The 12,839-nt window shown below is 41.9% G+C and overlaps 1 protein-coding gene across 1 annotated transcript in view; it reads left to right on the top strand.

Moving 5' to 3' along the window:
* Window positions 1–12,839, top strand: part of fmnl1a (formin-like 1a) — a 223,862-nt gene that overhangs the window by 202,595 nt on the left and 8,428 nt on the right. The window contains exons 24-26 of the mRNA XM_059955710.1: window positions 1,850–1,951; window positions 3,916–4,020; window positions 5,244–5,367. Coding sequence (XP_059811693.1) covers window positions 1,850–1,951; window positions 3,916–4,020; window positions 5,244–5,367 — 331 coding nt within the window. The remainder of the gene's footprint in view (window positions 1–1,849; window positions 1,952–3,915; window positions 4,021–5,243; window positions 5,368–12,839) is intronic.

Raw genomic sequence — 12,839 nt, 5'->3', positions numbered from 1 at the left:
GCCAACCTATATAACCCTACTTCATGATCAATTTAACCCTTTTCTCCTACAGAGCCCATAACTCTGCATTTTTCTTTCATCCATGTTCCTATCTAAGAGTCTCTTAAATCTCCCTATTGTGTCTGCCTCTACCACCATCCCAGGCAATGCGTTTCAGGCAACCACCACTCTATGTGTGTGTAAAAAAAATTAACAAAGACAGCAGGCACACAGTAACACCACCATCTGCAGGTTATGCACTGTAGTGACCTGGGAGAATGATGTTGGATCCCAACAACACCAGGGAAGTAATTTTGTTCGAAGAATTGCAGCAGTTCAAGATGGCAACTCAGCACCACCTTCTTGAAGGCAGTTAGGGATGGACAGTGAATAGTGGCCTTGCTAGTGAATCCCAGATCCCTGAAATGAAAGATAAGTGAAGGCTTATTCTATGGAATTTATTGCCACAGATGGCTGTGGAGACCAAGTCATTTGGTATATTTAAGACAGAGGTCGATAGGTTTTTGATTAGTAAGCAGTTAAGGGTATGCTGAGAAAGCAGGAGAATAGATTGAAAAAAATCAGCAAAACTGAATGGCGGAGCAGATTCATTGGGCCAAATGGCCTAATTTCGTTTTTATATCTTATGATCTTCCCAAATTTTGTCCAGAGCTCCCTTGTTCATCACCTGGATTGCTTCCACAAAGAGTGCTTCTCTGAGTTTCTTGCAAATAAAGGTCTGAGCTATTTTCTGGGCTCTCCAAAACACCATGATATAGGACTTTCCTCACTTCATCTGTTGTGAACTGTAATTTTTTTGTTATTGGGACACTCTGCTCACCCTGCAGATATTCCATTTCAATTTGCACCTTTGGCAGACTGGGCAAGACCTTGTGTTGTAACAAAATTAACTGCTGTCCTCTAAATCTTCAGTCAGGGATGTTCAGTGTTACTGGGGCAGTCAGACAGTAGCTTGTGTTTGTAGTGCAAGATGATAAGTTCAGACACCTCTAAGGCAGACTGAAAATCTTGTATCTGGTGTGGCTGTGCAGTTGTTTGACTGTCATATTTAGGGCAACAGTGGTCCTGGGAGAAGAGTGCCTGGTGTGCTTATTGAACCTTGTCGGTATGTGGCTCCAGACCATCACCAAAGATTATTGACAATTATCTATCCAACAAATTGATATATGAAGCACCACCATCCTGGGACAATAAGGATACATGGTTGCCCCTGCCACCCCTCCCCAACTTCAAGCCGGCTTCACCCCTTCAGGATCCCGTCCTTGCTATTGGGATTGTTGGTGATTGTCTTGGACCTCAGGAGGACAGAAGTAAACTCTGTCTCATAGCAGCTTGTTCAAGCCAGTGGGATTGCAATTACCTTTAGAGAGTATTAAGCGAATTTAGCTAATTCATTTAATTTTCTACAAGAATTAGCAGAACTTTTTTATATTTTTAATTTCTGTAGTTCAGGTTCCTTGTTTTAAAATAATTTTGGAAATAAAGACACTTATTGGTTCTTAATGGATATCCTAGAGAAGTTAAGTTGCCCACAAAAGATGCAGCCTTCATCACCTTGCCAGTGATGCCCAGTGATGGGAAGTCATTCCAGGACCCAGCAACAGCTAAAACAAAGACATTATGTGTCCAGGTCAGGATGGTGGGACTTGGATATGGTGAGTCTCCCATGCACTTCCTGCTCTTTCCCTTCTAGGAGATGAAGCTAAGTGGAAAATCACGGTCTTTGTTTACTTCAGAACAGCAATAAAAATATTGATGAAGTCCACCCTCTGCCCTTGTTTGATGTTAATTATTCCTTATCAAAATGTTAATTCGGAAACCAATATTGTTTGTACTCTTTCTCCCACAGGAGGCTTACCAGTCTGTTGTTGACTATTTTGGGGAAGATGTGAAAAAAGTGCCTCCAAATATGTTCTTCCCATTCTTTTTGCGGTTCATCAAGGCCTATAAGGTATGGACTGGGAAGACCAGACAATTTCTGTTGATTCTCACTAGAATGAACTATGCTAAATTGACTTTACTGGTTACCTCTGACTGTTTATTTCTTCCTACATTTCACTTCTAGTCAATCAAATGATGAAGCAAATGAAACATTTTAAAGATTAGAAGCTGAGCAATTAATTGCCCAGTAAATGTTCTCCTGAACACATCCTGGACTTGAAAAGAGGAAGTTTATTAGATACGCCAGTTGACTCTGTTGCTCTTTCAGTACAAACCCTCCATCAGTCCAGCCCCTCCGTCAACCTCTCAAGTGCATGTTATGTACAGTGTGTATGTACAAATGTTCACCATATTCCATTCACAGCGGCAAACTTCTATACTTGTGCTTGAAGAAAGCAGAACAGAGTGGCTTAGTTCGATGAAGGTATTGTTGAACCACTGGTTGTTCCATGTGAGGGGAACTCAAATTTAAAACTGTAAACTGATTCCCGGGGCATGTTCAGCCAACTGTGGAATGCTTTGTCGAGAAATGCCATTTGAGTAGTCAATCAGTTTATAAAACATTGAGCACTACAGCACAGAAACAGGCCCTTTGGCCCATGATGTCTGTGCTGAATGTTGTGCTAAATTAAATGAAAACCATCTGCCTATAGAAAGACTCTGAGACAGTGACGCCTCCATTGGTTGGGATTGATGATGGATGTTGCGTCCCAGCTGTCTAGATACACAAGCCAGGGCAGTACGATATGGAGAGCCAGCTGTTGCCCAGGTAGCAAGTTCACCATTTCCTAAAATCTGACGAACCCAAAGGAACGGCAGAGATCAATACAGTTTGGTACCAGCAGCATCACAGGAGTTGCCAGTCAACATTGAACTCAACATGGGACTGCCTTATGGACTCCAGCTCTGGAATTTTCCCTCGGGGTTTATTCCTGAAGCCTTCTCTATGGGAGGGTATAGCCAAAATGCAGCAGAGATTTGAGATCAGTTTTCCTTCTAGGTGAGCTGCCAACCATGGCTGATGAGCCCCATCTGCCTGAAGCAACTGGTTTTAAGGCGCCAGTAACCTGCTTTGCCCCTTTTCCTGTCAGTAGAAACAGTTTCGCTGGGCTTCGTAACAAAGCCACACGTGAACGCCGGGAGCTGGACTTGGTTGTCAGAGGCTATTTGAGGTGCATGCAATTGGGAGCATTTAATCCGTAGTGGGAGCTTGTTTTCATACCACCTCCGGCTCTAACAACCTTAAGGAACCAGAAAGATACTGACTCTCTACCTTATCTATGCCTCTCATCATTTTATAAGCCTAAATCAGGATTGCCCTTGGCCTCCAACAATCAGGAGAAAATAATCCAAGTTTGTCCACCCTCTGGGTATGAGGAAGTTGGACACATGAAAGAATGAGCTGAGGATGTAAAAGTAATCGAGAAGACATTTGGTCCAAATTAGAACTTGTAACCTTACAGATTCTTAAATCATTAGTGGAATGTGGGATTCTCAGGGTTAAACCCAAACAGCAGCCACCTGCCTGAGCAAGGTTGAGAGTCCTTTTTTATGCTGACGGAGAACACCAAAGGGAGCTGGAGGGTGATTCATTTGTAACTATCAAATGAAAATTGGATATAAACCTGAAAAGGAATGCCACACTGGTGACAGTGAAGTCAGACTAATGAATTACACTTTCAAAATATCTGCATAAACATAATGAATTCTCCTCCGTGTCCTTTGAAACACTGCAAGGAAAATTAGGTGTATGTGATGAAAATATTTGTCAATGGGTAATAAAGAAGATTGTAAGGCTGATGCTTCCACATTTAAAGGGTTTTCTACTCAATATATTGACTGTTTCTTTTTCCTCAGATGCTGGCTGGCGTGCTCACTGTTTCCAGCATTTTCTGTTTAATTTCAGATTTTCAGTATTCGCAGGTGTTTGATTTCTACTAACTGATGACTGTTTTATTTGTGGCTTTACCCCAGCAAGCCGAGCATGAAAACGAGGTCCGAAAGAAGCAGGAGGAAATGGTAACCCAGGACGCCGGGGAGACAGGATCACCCTCAAGCAAAGGACAACCAGATGAGAAGGTAAGGCCTCTGAATGGAAACTTTTATCAGTTGTAATTCCTATGGCTTCAGATGAGTTAAGTAAAAATAATAATTTGGATATAGTGCATTTGGTTGAAACATTTCTGGTTCTCTAAAACAAGAAAAGCCTCCATTCTACAATTTAATGACATGAAAGAGGGACTCAAATTCACACACGTCATTTTCCAGCCTAACAGTGGGCCTCTTGTGATCCATCAGACTGTCAAAGAGAAAAAGTAGTTCTTCTGGCACCACAGAGAGTTGTTACTTTATAATTGTTGGCAGTTCTGGAGGTCATTGAGAGATTCTCAAGTATCTGGCCTGTGTCTAAATAAGAGGCTCTTCGACATCTGAATTGTTGATTTAAAGGCCCCATGGGTTCAGCAGTGGAGTTGACAGCAGCGCAAAGTTTACACATATCATCAAGTCGACAGATTTGAGATCCTTTATGCCTGAAGATTTGGTGCAACCTGCATGTAGGTTTTTGCAGTTATTTACCAGTCCACATAACCTCAGCACCACCCACTCTTCCTTTATCCTCTATGCTCCCCAGAATGAGGGTGGCAATTGCCTTTTTTGGGATGTAGGGCAAACTTCGCAGAGGCCCAGAAGGAGTCTGCCCCTTGAGTCAGTACATAGGTGAAGGTGGAGTCTCACAGCTCCAACAATCCAGGTTCAATTTGTCTTCTCCCTGTGACCACGAGGGTGTTTCAGTTTCCTCCACATTTCAAGGACTTGCTGATTGCTTAGTTTGCTTGGCTTTCCTGAGCAAGCTGCTGATAGCAGAACCAAAGGGGAATTGAAGGGAATGTGGGGGTGAACAAAGTGAAATTAATGTAAATTGTTTTTTGGTAGTCGCTGACACTTGGTGAGACCAAGACCTGTTTCCTTGCTGTATGACTCTATGACTTAACTGACGTCTATATTACTCAACCAGTGGTTGCTAGCATTGTGCTGACCCCTGTATGACCCCAGTGTTAGTTCACCTGGGTTGATATTCCAAGATGCAAAGAAACACATAACTCAACACGCTGTAATCTTCCTGACCTTATGAAACAGCCTGCCAGTAATCAGTGAGCAGCAGAAAAAGGCCGTCAAGACACAAAGCATGAAGAAAAGAAGAAAACATTAAGCTTGTCACTGCCTAAGCACTGTTTAAATGGTTACTTACTTTGCAGATTCCAGCTCCCATTCTGACTAAATTCTGCACTTTCTTCTCCCAGCCTCTTCCTGTGAAGAATAAAGCCCCTCACATGGACCTGATGGCCGAGCTGAAGAAGAAGCAGCAAGGGAAAGAGAGGATGGTTTATGAGGGCAAGGATGGAGCAATTGAAGATATTATCACAGGTACTTCATCAGGCGGGGAGTGGCATAGCGTCAAGAAACTTCTGGACAGAAGTGTGAGATGGGGATAATCCTTGATTTGCAAAAGGCATGTACTGTATTCCTGGAAAACACATTCACTAAGCAAAACTTAACGATGAGTCCTGATGAAGGGTCTTGGCCCAAAACTTCAGCTGTTTATTCCGCTCCATAGATGCTGCCTGACTTGCTGAGTTCTTCCAGCACTTTGTGTGTGTTGCTTGGGATTTCCAGCATCTGCAAAATCTCTTAGGTTAACAAATTAAAATGCCTTTCAGTGCAGTATTTTGTAATTCATGGAAAGTAGTACCTATCCTTGTCGAAAATAGATTTGTAAGTCGAGGATGTGTGTTTTAACAAGCCAATGGCATTATACCAAAAATTTATAGCTAAGGCATTCATTAATTAAGGAGTACTTGAAAGAGGTGTCTTTTGTGACTTGTATCTTCCTCCCCACTAAAAAAGTAAACAAGGATTCTCCTCTGGGGTAACTTGACAGCAGGTCTTTCAAGTAAATTGATCATAATGTTTTTTTTCCAATGGTCAAGTATAAAAGGGGGCAGATGTTTAGGATGACAAGAGAGAGATTTAGAGGGGATCTCTAAAGCACAGGGATTTTTTGATATCTGGAACACCTTCAAGAGGAAATCAGGTAAATTTACTATGCTCAAGAGGTATTGACAGTTTAAAAGGAAAGGTGTAAAAGGATGCAGATCTAATGTGGGCAAATGAGATTAATGTAGATGAGCAAGAGGGTTGCTATGAAAATGGTGTGCTGAAGGGCCCATTTCTGTGCTGTACAACTATAACTCTAAAACCATGATGTTCCTCATTGAATTCTTTCCACTTAAAAGCAATGTTTGGTGGGGAACAACTGGAGTTTTCAAGATTCATATTGATAGATTTTTGTTGTGTGTGATTGTCAAAGGATTTAGAGTTGAAGCAGGTGATTAGAGTTGAGATCTGGTGGCCTTCTAACTCCTAGGCCAATTCATTGCACCTATGGTGCAGTTTATCAATCTTGGAAGAACTGATTGGCTGAAAAACAATACTCTATAGCCAATGGCTGTACCTCATACAGAAAAACACTAAAACTGTCTGGGTAAGATTATTTGATTGGGAGGAGTAGTCAGGTCCCTTTCAAACTAAGGTTACAGTCAGATACAGTACTGTGCAAAAGTCTTAGGCACCCTAGATTTTTACATGGTTTCAGATGGTACGGCCTCCACAGATTCCTGATCTCAATATCACCGAGGCTGTCTGGGATTACGCAGAGAGACAGAAGCAAATGAGACAGCTGAAGTGCACAAAAGAACTGTGGCAATTTCTCCAAGATGCTTGGAACAACTTAACAGCCAATTTTCTGTTAAAACTACATGGCAGTGTATCTAAGAGAATAGATGTAGTTTTATAGGCAAAGGGTGGTCACACCAAATGTTGATTTGATTTAGTTTTTTACTGTTTACTGCTCCGTATAGTAATATTTGATACTAAGAAATTTTACATTATTTTTGAAAGCATCTTTGCATTACAGGATTTTTTAACATGTGCCTAAGACTTTTGCACAGTATTGTAGGTAGAAAGTGGTACAGAAAAATATCATTTACAATTCCTCTAAAAACTGTGGTGGGAGGATGAGAACAGGAAGGGAAGGAAAGGTAGCAATTTGTTTATCTTAATCACTTTTGTTGTTTTATAGTCTGGACACATTTTCTGGAAATTAGATGGATTTATAGCTGTAATAACACAATTTAATTTAGCCAGTTTGTGAGCCAAGCAGTCTTGGGACAATGGAACTCCCCTCAAGGCTATGAGTTCAGAAACTTGAACACAGACTATTCTTATAAAAGGTGTTTTAGCAAGTTTTTAGGTATCCCAGTGTGTATTGATCTGAGTAAAGATGCTAGATGGAATTAATATTAAGCTGAATAATTAACCAAGTGATAAGTGATCCCATGATCTCTTCCTTGCTGTATAATCTCATTAAACCATTAGGCGGGTGGACTCACATCCAAAATTTAGAACAATGTCTAAATATATTGATGATTACAAAATAATAGTTTTCAAAAGACAGCTGGCCAAGCAGGGGCATGTCACTTTCACCATGATCACCATGGTGACGTTATGGCCACTGCCAGATAACGTGAAGAAGGCATGTATATCACCTTCCCAAACATAGTCCTCTGCTTGCCGTTGCTGGGAAACAACTATTGCTTCAAACTTGTAGTGTGAGAATCAGTTTGAATCCTTCTTGCTAACTGCTGATTCTGTTTAGCTGCAAACTGCCTTTTGCAACACTCACTTTCTGACCTTTGCTCTTCTCTGTTTCCCTCCCTGCTCCCTGCCTTTCACATACTCTTTTTTCCTTCCCTTTGTAATCCATTGCGCTCTCTCTCTTACTTTCCTGTTTGTATGACTATTTCTAAACTTTCATCTGCTTCATAATCCTGCTGTATCCTTTTCTATCTCAATACACATCTTCCTCTGTACACCTCTCTTGCACCCTCTCTCTCCCTAATTCCCTATTCCTATCTTTCTGTCCCATCCCTCTGCCTCTCTCTCCAACCATTTTTCTACCCCCCCCCCCCCCCCCGTTCCTCTGCTCTTTCTCCCTTCCCTTCCTTGTCTTCTGTTCTTCCCCGCCACCTCTTCCATACACTCGACTCCACCCTCTGCTCCATTATTACTCGTGGGAACTCGTCCGGGCAGCGTTGAAGACTGTCCCCTTCACTGCACGGACTGGCAAGCGCTCTTCTCGACTCTTGTACGATGCTTCGTTTAATGACGAAAGTCCGCCATAGTGACCCCCAAACCTTCGCTAGGTAACTCAGCTCTTTAATCTTTTGTCCATTAGCATTTCAGTAGGAATTGATATCATCGTCATTCATCATACCCTGCATGTAAATGAGAAAATTTCAATGTAGCCGATATTAAGGTCAACATAGTCAATCCTTGCGAGAACTCTGTTTCACTCGTCAAGTGATATATATAATGTGTGTGATTGTGTGTGTGTGTGTATAAATACAGTATATGTAAAATAGTCATTATATCATTAAAAGTGTTAGTAATCCAAAAATAGACTGTCAAATCCCCTGTAAAATGTTGTGTGGTTGCCATAACTTTAAAAGCATTAGTATTTGTGTTACATGCTGGACCAAGATAATCTCATTTGTATCAATTAAAACATTTCCCCACAGAAATTGTTCAAGTGATATTGCATCCATTGCAACATAAAGTCCCCATCCCTCCTCTGTGCTGGAGGCCAGCTGGCTTGGAAATACATTGGATGAATTAGTGCCTACGTGACTGTTGGTATCTTCCCAAGCAATGGAGTGCTCTTTATTTTAAAAACATTTCCTCCGCTGATTGCAAGAAAAGAAAGATCAGCACTTGGGAATCAATCAGCCACTGGCGAAGTGATGTACAGTACTTATTTTTCATGATTTCGGGATAACCTGAAGTATTCGAGTGCAAATGACATACACTTGTTGTTTACAAAGTAGAAATGTAGGCAACAAGTTATCCACAGGACGATGCCATGCAGAGTAATATAATAGAGTCATGGAACACTACAGCATAGGAACAGGCCCTTCGGCCCATCTAGTCCACACCGAACCACTTACCTGCTTAGTCCCATTGACCTGTACCCAGTCTATAGCCCTCCGTGCCCCTCACATCCATGTACCTAACCAAACGTCTCTTAAACGTTGAACTCAAACCGGCATCCATCACTCATAGCAGCTCATTCCACACTCACCACCCACTGAGTGAAGATGTTTCCCCTCATGTTCCCCTTAAACATTTCACCTTTCATCCTTAACCCCTGCCCTCTAGTTCTAGTCTCACCCAACCCCAGTGGAAAAAGCCTGTTTGCATTTACCTGATCTATACCCCTCATAATTATGTAAACCTCTATTTTCTCTCCTCTCATTCTCCTACTATAGAAAATAAAATCCTAACCTATTCAACCTTTCCCTATAACTCAGGTCCTCAAGTCCTGACAAGATCTTGAAAAAATTTCTCTGCAATCTTTCAATCTTATTGACATCTTTCCTGTAGGTAGGTGACTAAAACTGCATAGAATACTCCAAATTAGGCCTCAACAATGTCTTGGTTAACTTCAACATACAGTACCATTCCAACTCCTGTACTCACTATTTTGATTTATGAAGGCCAATGTGACAAAAGCTTTCTTTACAATACTATCTACTTGCGACACCACTTTCAAGAAGTTATAGATCTGTATTGCCAGATCCCTCTGTTCTACTACACTCCTTGGTGCCCTACTGTTCACTGTGTAAGACTTGCCCTGGTTTGTCCTCCCAAAGTGCAAAACCTCACACTTGTCTGTGTTAAATTCCATCTGCCATTTTTCAGCTCATTTTTCCAGCTGGTCCAGATCCCACTGCAAGCTTTCATAGTCTTCCACTACACTCCCAATCTTGGTGTCATCCGCAAATTTACTGATCCAGTTTACCACATTATCATCCAGATCATTGATATAGATATATACAACAAAGGACCCAGCACCGATCCCTGCAGCACACCACGCCTCCAGTCAGAGAGGCAACTGTCTACTACCACTCTCTGGCTTCTCCCACAAAGCCAATGACTAATTCAATTTACTACCTCATCCTGAATGCCGAGCGACTGAACCTTCCTGACTAACCTCACACGTGGGGCCTTGTCAAAGGCCTTACTAAAGTCCATGTATCAACACCCACTTCCCTTGAAAAACTCTGTAAGATTGATTAAACTCGATGCCATGTTGACAGTGTGTGTCTATACACACACACACACACACACACACACGTCCTTTGAATACCTTCCAATAACGTTCCTACTACTGATGTCAGGCTCACCAGTCTATGATTTTCTGACTTATTCTTACAGCCTTTCTTAAACAATGGAACAACATCAGCTATCCTCCAAACCTCCAGCACCTCACCCGTGGCTAATGTCATTTTAAACATCTCTGCTAGGGGCCCTGCAATTTCTGCACTTGCCTTCCTCAGGATCCAAGGGAACTTATTGTCAGGCCCTGGGGATTTGTCAACTCTGATTTGCCTCAGGATAGCAAACACCTCCTCCTCTTTAATCTCTATAGGGTCCATGACCTCGCTGCTGCTTTGCTTCACATCTATAGATTCTGTGTCTGTCTCTTCAAAATAAATACAAATGCAAAAGTGCCATTTAAGATCTCCCTATCTGTTTTGGCTCCACGCATGAATTACCATTCTGATCTTATGGTGGACCAAATTTATCCCTTGCTATCCTTTTGCTCTTAATATATCTGTTGAAGTCCTTGCGATTCTCCTTCATCTCATCTGTTCGAGCAATCTTGTGCCTTCTTTTAGCCCTCCTGATTTCCTGATTAAGTGTTCTCTTGCATTTCTTGTACTCCATAAACACCACATTTATTCCCACTCGCCTACCTGCTATGCACCTCCATTTTCTTCACCAGGACCTCAATATCTCTCAAACCAAGTTTCCCTAAATCTGTTATCCTTGTTTGTTTTTTTATTTTGACAGGAATATACAAATTCTACTCTCAAAATTTCACTTTTGAAGCCCTCCCACTTACCAAATACACCTTTGCCAGAAAACAGCCTGTCCCAATCCACACTTGCCAGATCCTTTCTGATACCATCAAAATTTGCCTTTCTCTAATTTAGAATATCAATCCGTGGACCAAACCTCTCCTTCTTCATAATTATCTTGACATTAGTGATCACAAGATGCGAACTGTTCCTTTCCTCAAGCTTCTGTCATCTGTCCCGTCTCATTCCCTAATGGTATCATTCTCTCTCTCTGGTTGGGTATTCTATGTTCTAATTAAAGAAACTTTCCTGAACACATTTGACAAATTCAATCCCATCCAACCCTTTTACAGTATGGGTTCCCAGTCAATATGTACAAAGTTAAAATCACCTACTATAACAACCTTATATTTCTCACAACAGTCTGCAATCTCTCTACAACTTGGCTCCTCTAAATCCCATGGAATGTTGGGTGGTCTATAATGTAATCCCCAAACATGGCCATCCCTTTCTTATTCCTCAGTTCCAACTTTATAGCCTCAGTAGATGAGCTCCCGTGTCTAGCCCGTCTGAGCACTGCCATGACATTTTCCCTGACTAATAATGCCATCCCACCACCCCTTTAATCCCTCCCACCCTAAAGCAACAGAACCCCGGAATATTGAGCTGCCAGCCCTGCCCCTCCTACAACCAAGTCTCACTAATGGCTATAATTCCACATACTGATCTGTGCCCTAAACTCAACCATCTTTCTTACTATACTCCTTTTATTGAAATATGTGCAGCTCAGGGCATGACACAACTCAGAATTAATTAGTGCCAAAAATATCCATCATGCAGGGAATCTGTGGTTGTGTGCCATGCCATTTCCAATATAAAAACTCTGCCACTTGGGCAGTGTAAGTGGGCATGAGGTGACTTAGCATCACCTGCTGATAACTTTCCAATACATAGGGGGCACAATAGTAACAGAGGTTCACAGACTACGGAAATGAGGCCTGCACTTGGTTTGTAGGAAATCTGAAATGGTAACTCAACCTGTACTATTTTCTTGTCTGAAAGTTAGAGCCATCCATTTGGGTGATACAGTAGCCCATCTGGGAGAGCTCCTGCCTGACGGCTCCAGTGACCCAGCTTTAGTCCCGACCTCCTGTCATGTTTGTGTAACATTCTAGTGCTGTAGCAAGGTAGCATAGTGGTTAGCACAGTGCTTTACAGTACCAGTGACCCAAGTTCAATTACCGATCCTGCCCGTAAGGAGTTTGTACGTTCTCCCTGTGTCCGCATGAGTTTCCTCCGGGTGCTCCGGTTTCCTCCCGCAGTCCACAGATGTACCAGTTGGTAGTTAATTGGTCATCGTAAATTGTCCCATGGTTAAGCTAAGGTTAAACCGGCAGTTTAGGAAGGGCCTGTTGCATGCTGTATCTCAATTTTTAAATAAATAAATCGTGTTTTCCCAGTGAGAAAAAATGGAATTAGAAAAGCATTAGTATAAAAATGTTTGGTTAGATTGGTGCAGACTGTGTTTGAAAGGCCTGTTTGTATGCTGTATCAGTCTGACTCCATGTTAGGTAGAGGGGCACACTTCGGAAAATTGTCAGTGTTCAGTTAGATCAGGGGTTTCCAAACCATTAACTATGGACCCCAGGTTGGGAACCCCTGAATTTGATGCTTCTGAAGACTCATAGAATCTAGTGAACAGAATTTCAGATAAGGTGACTTCATTAGATAAAACATATAATGACTGGCAAGTGGGACAGAAAGAATCACTCTGGAGGCTGGCCTGCTGAATTAAAGTTCTCTTGCATGTTGTTAAAGCTCTCGGTGACCTAGGACTGGAGTACATCACAGAATCGTTTTTGTTTTATAATCCTGCTTGAGCTCTCAGCTCTTCTTCCACTGGTCTCTTAAATTTAA

This window comes from Hypanus sabinus, chromosome X1, assembly GCF_030144855.1.
Source record: "Hypanus sabinus isolate sHypSab1 chromosome X1, sHypSab1.hap1, whole genome shotgun sequence".
In the NCBI taxonomy this organism is placed as follows: domain Eukaryota; kingdom Metazoa; phylum Chordata; class Chondrichthyes; order Myliobatiformes; family Dasyatidae; genus Hypanus; species Hypanus sabinus.
This window is presented reverse-complemented; position numbering and strand designations above follow the sequence as displayed.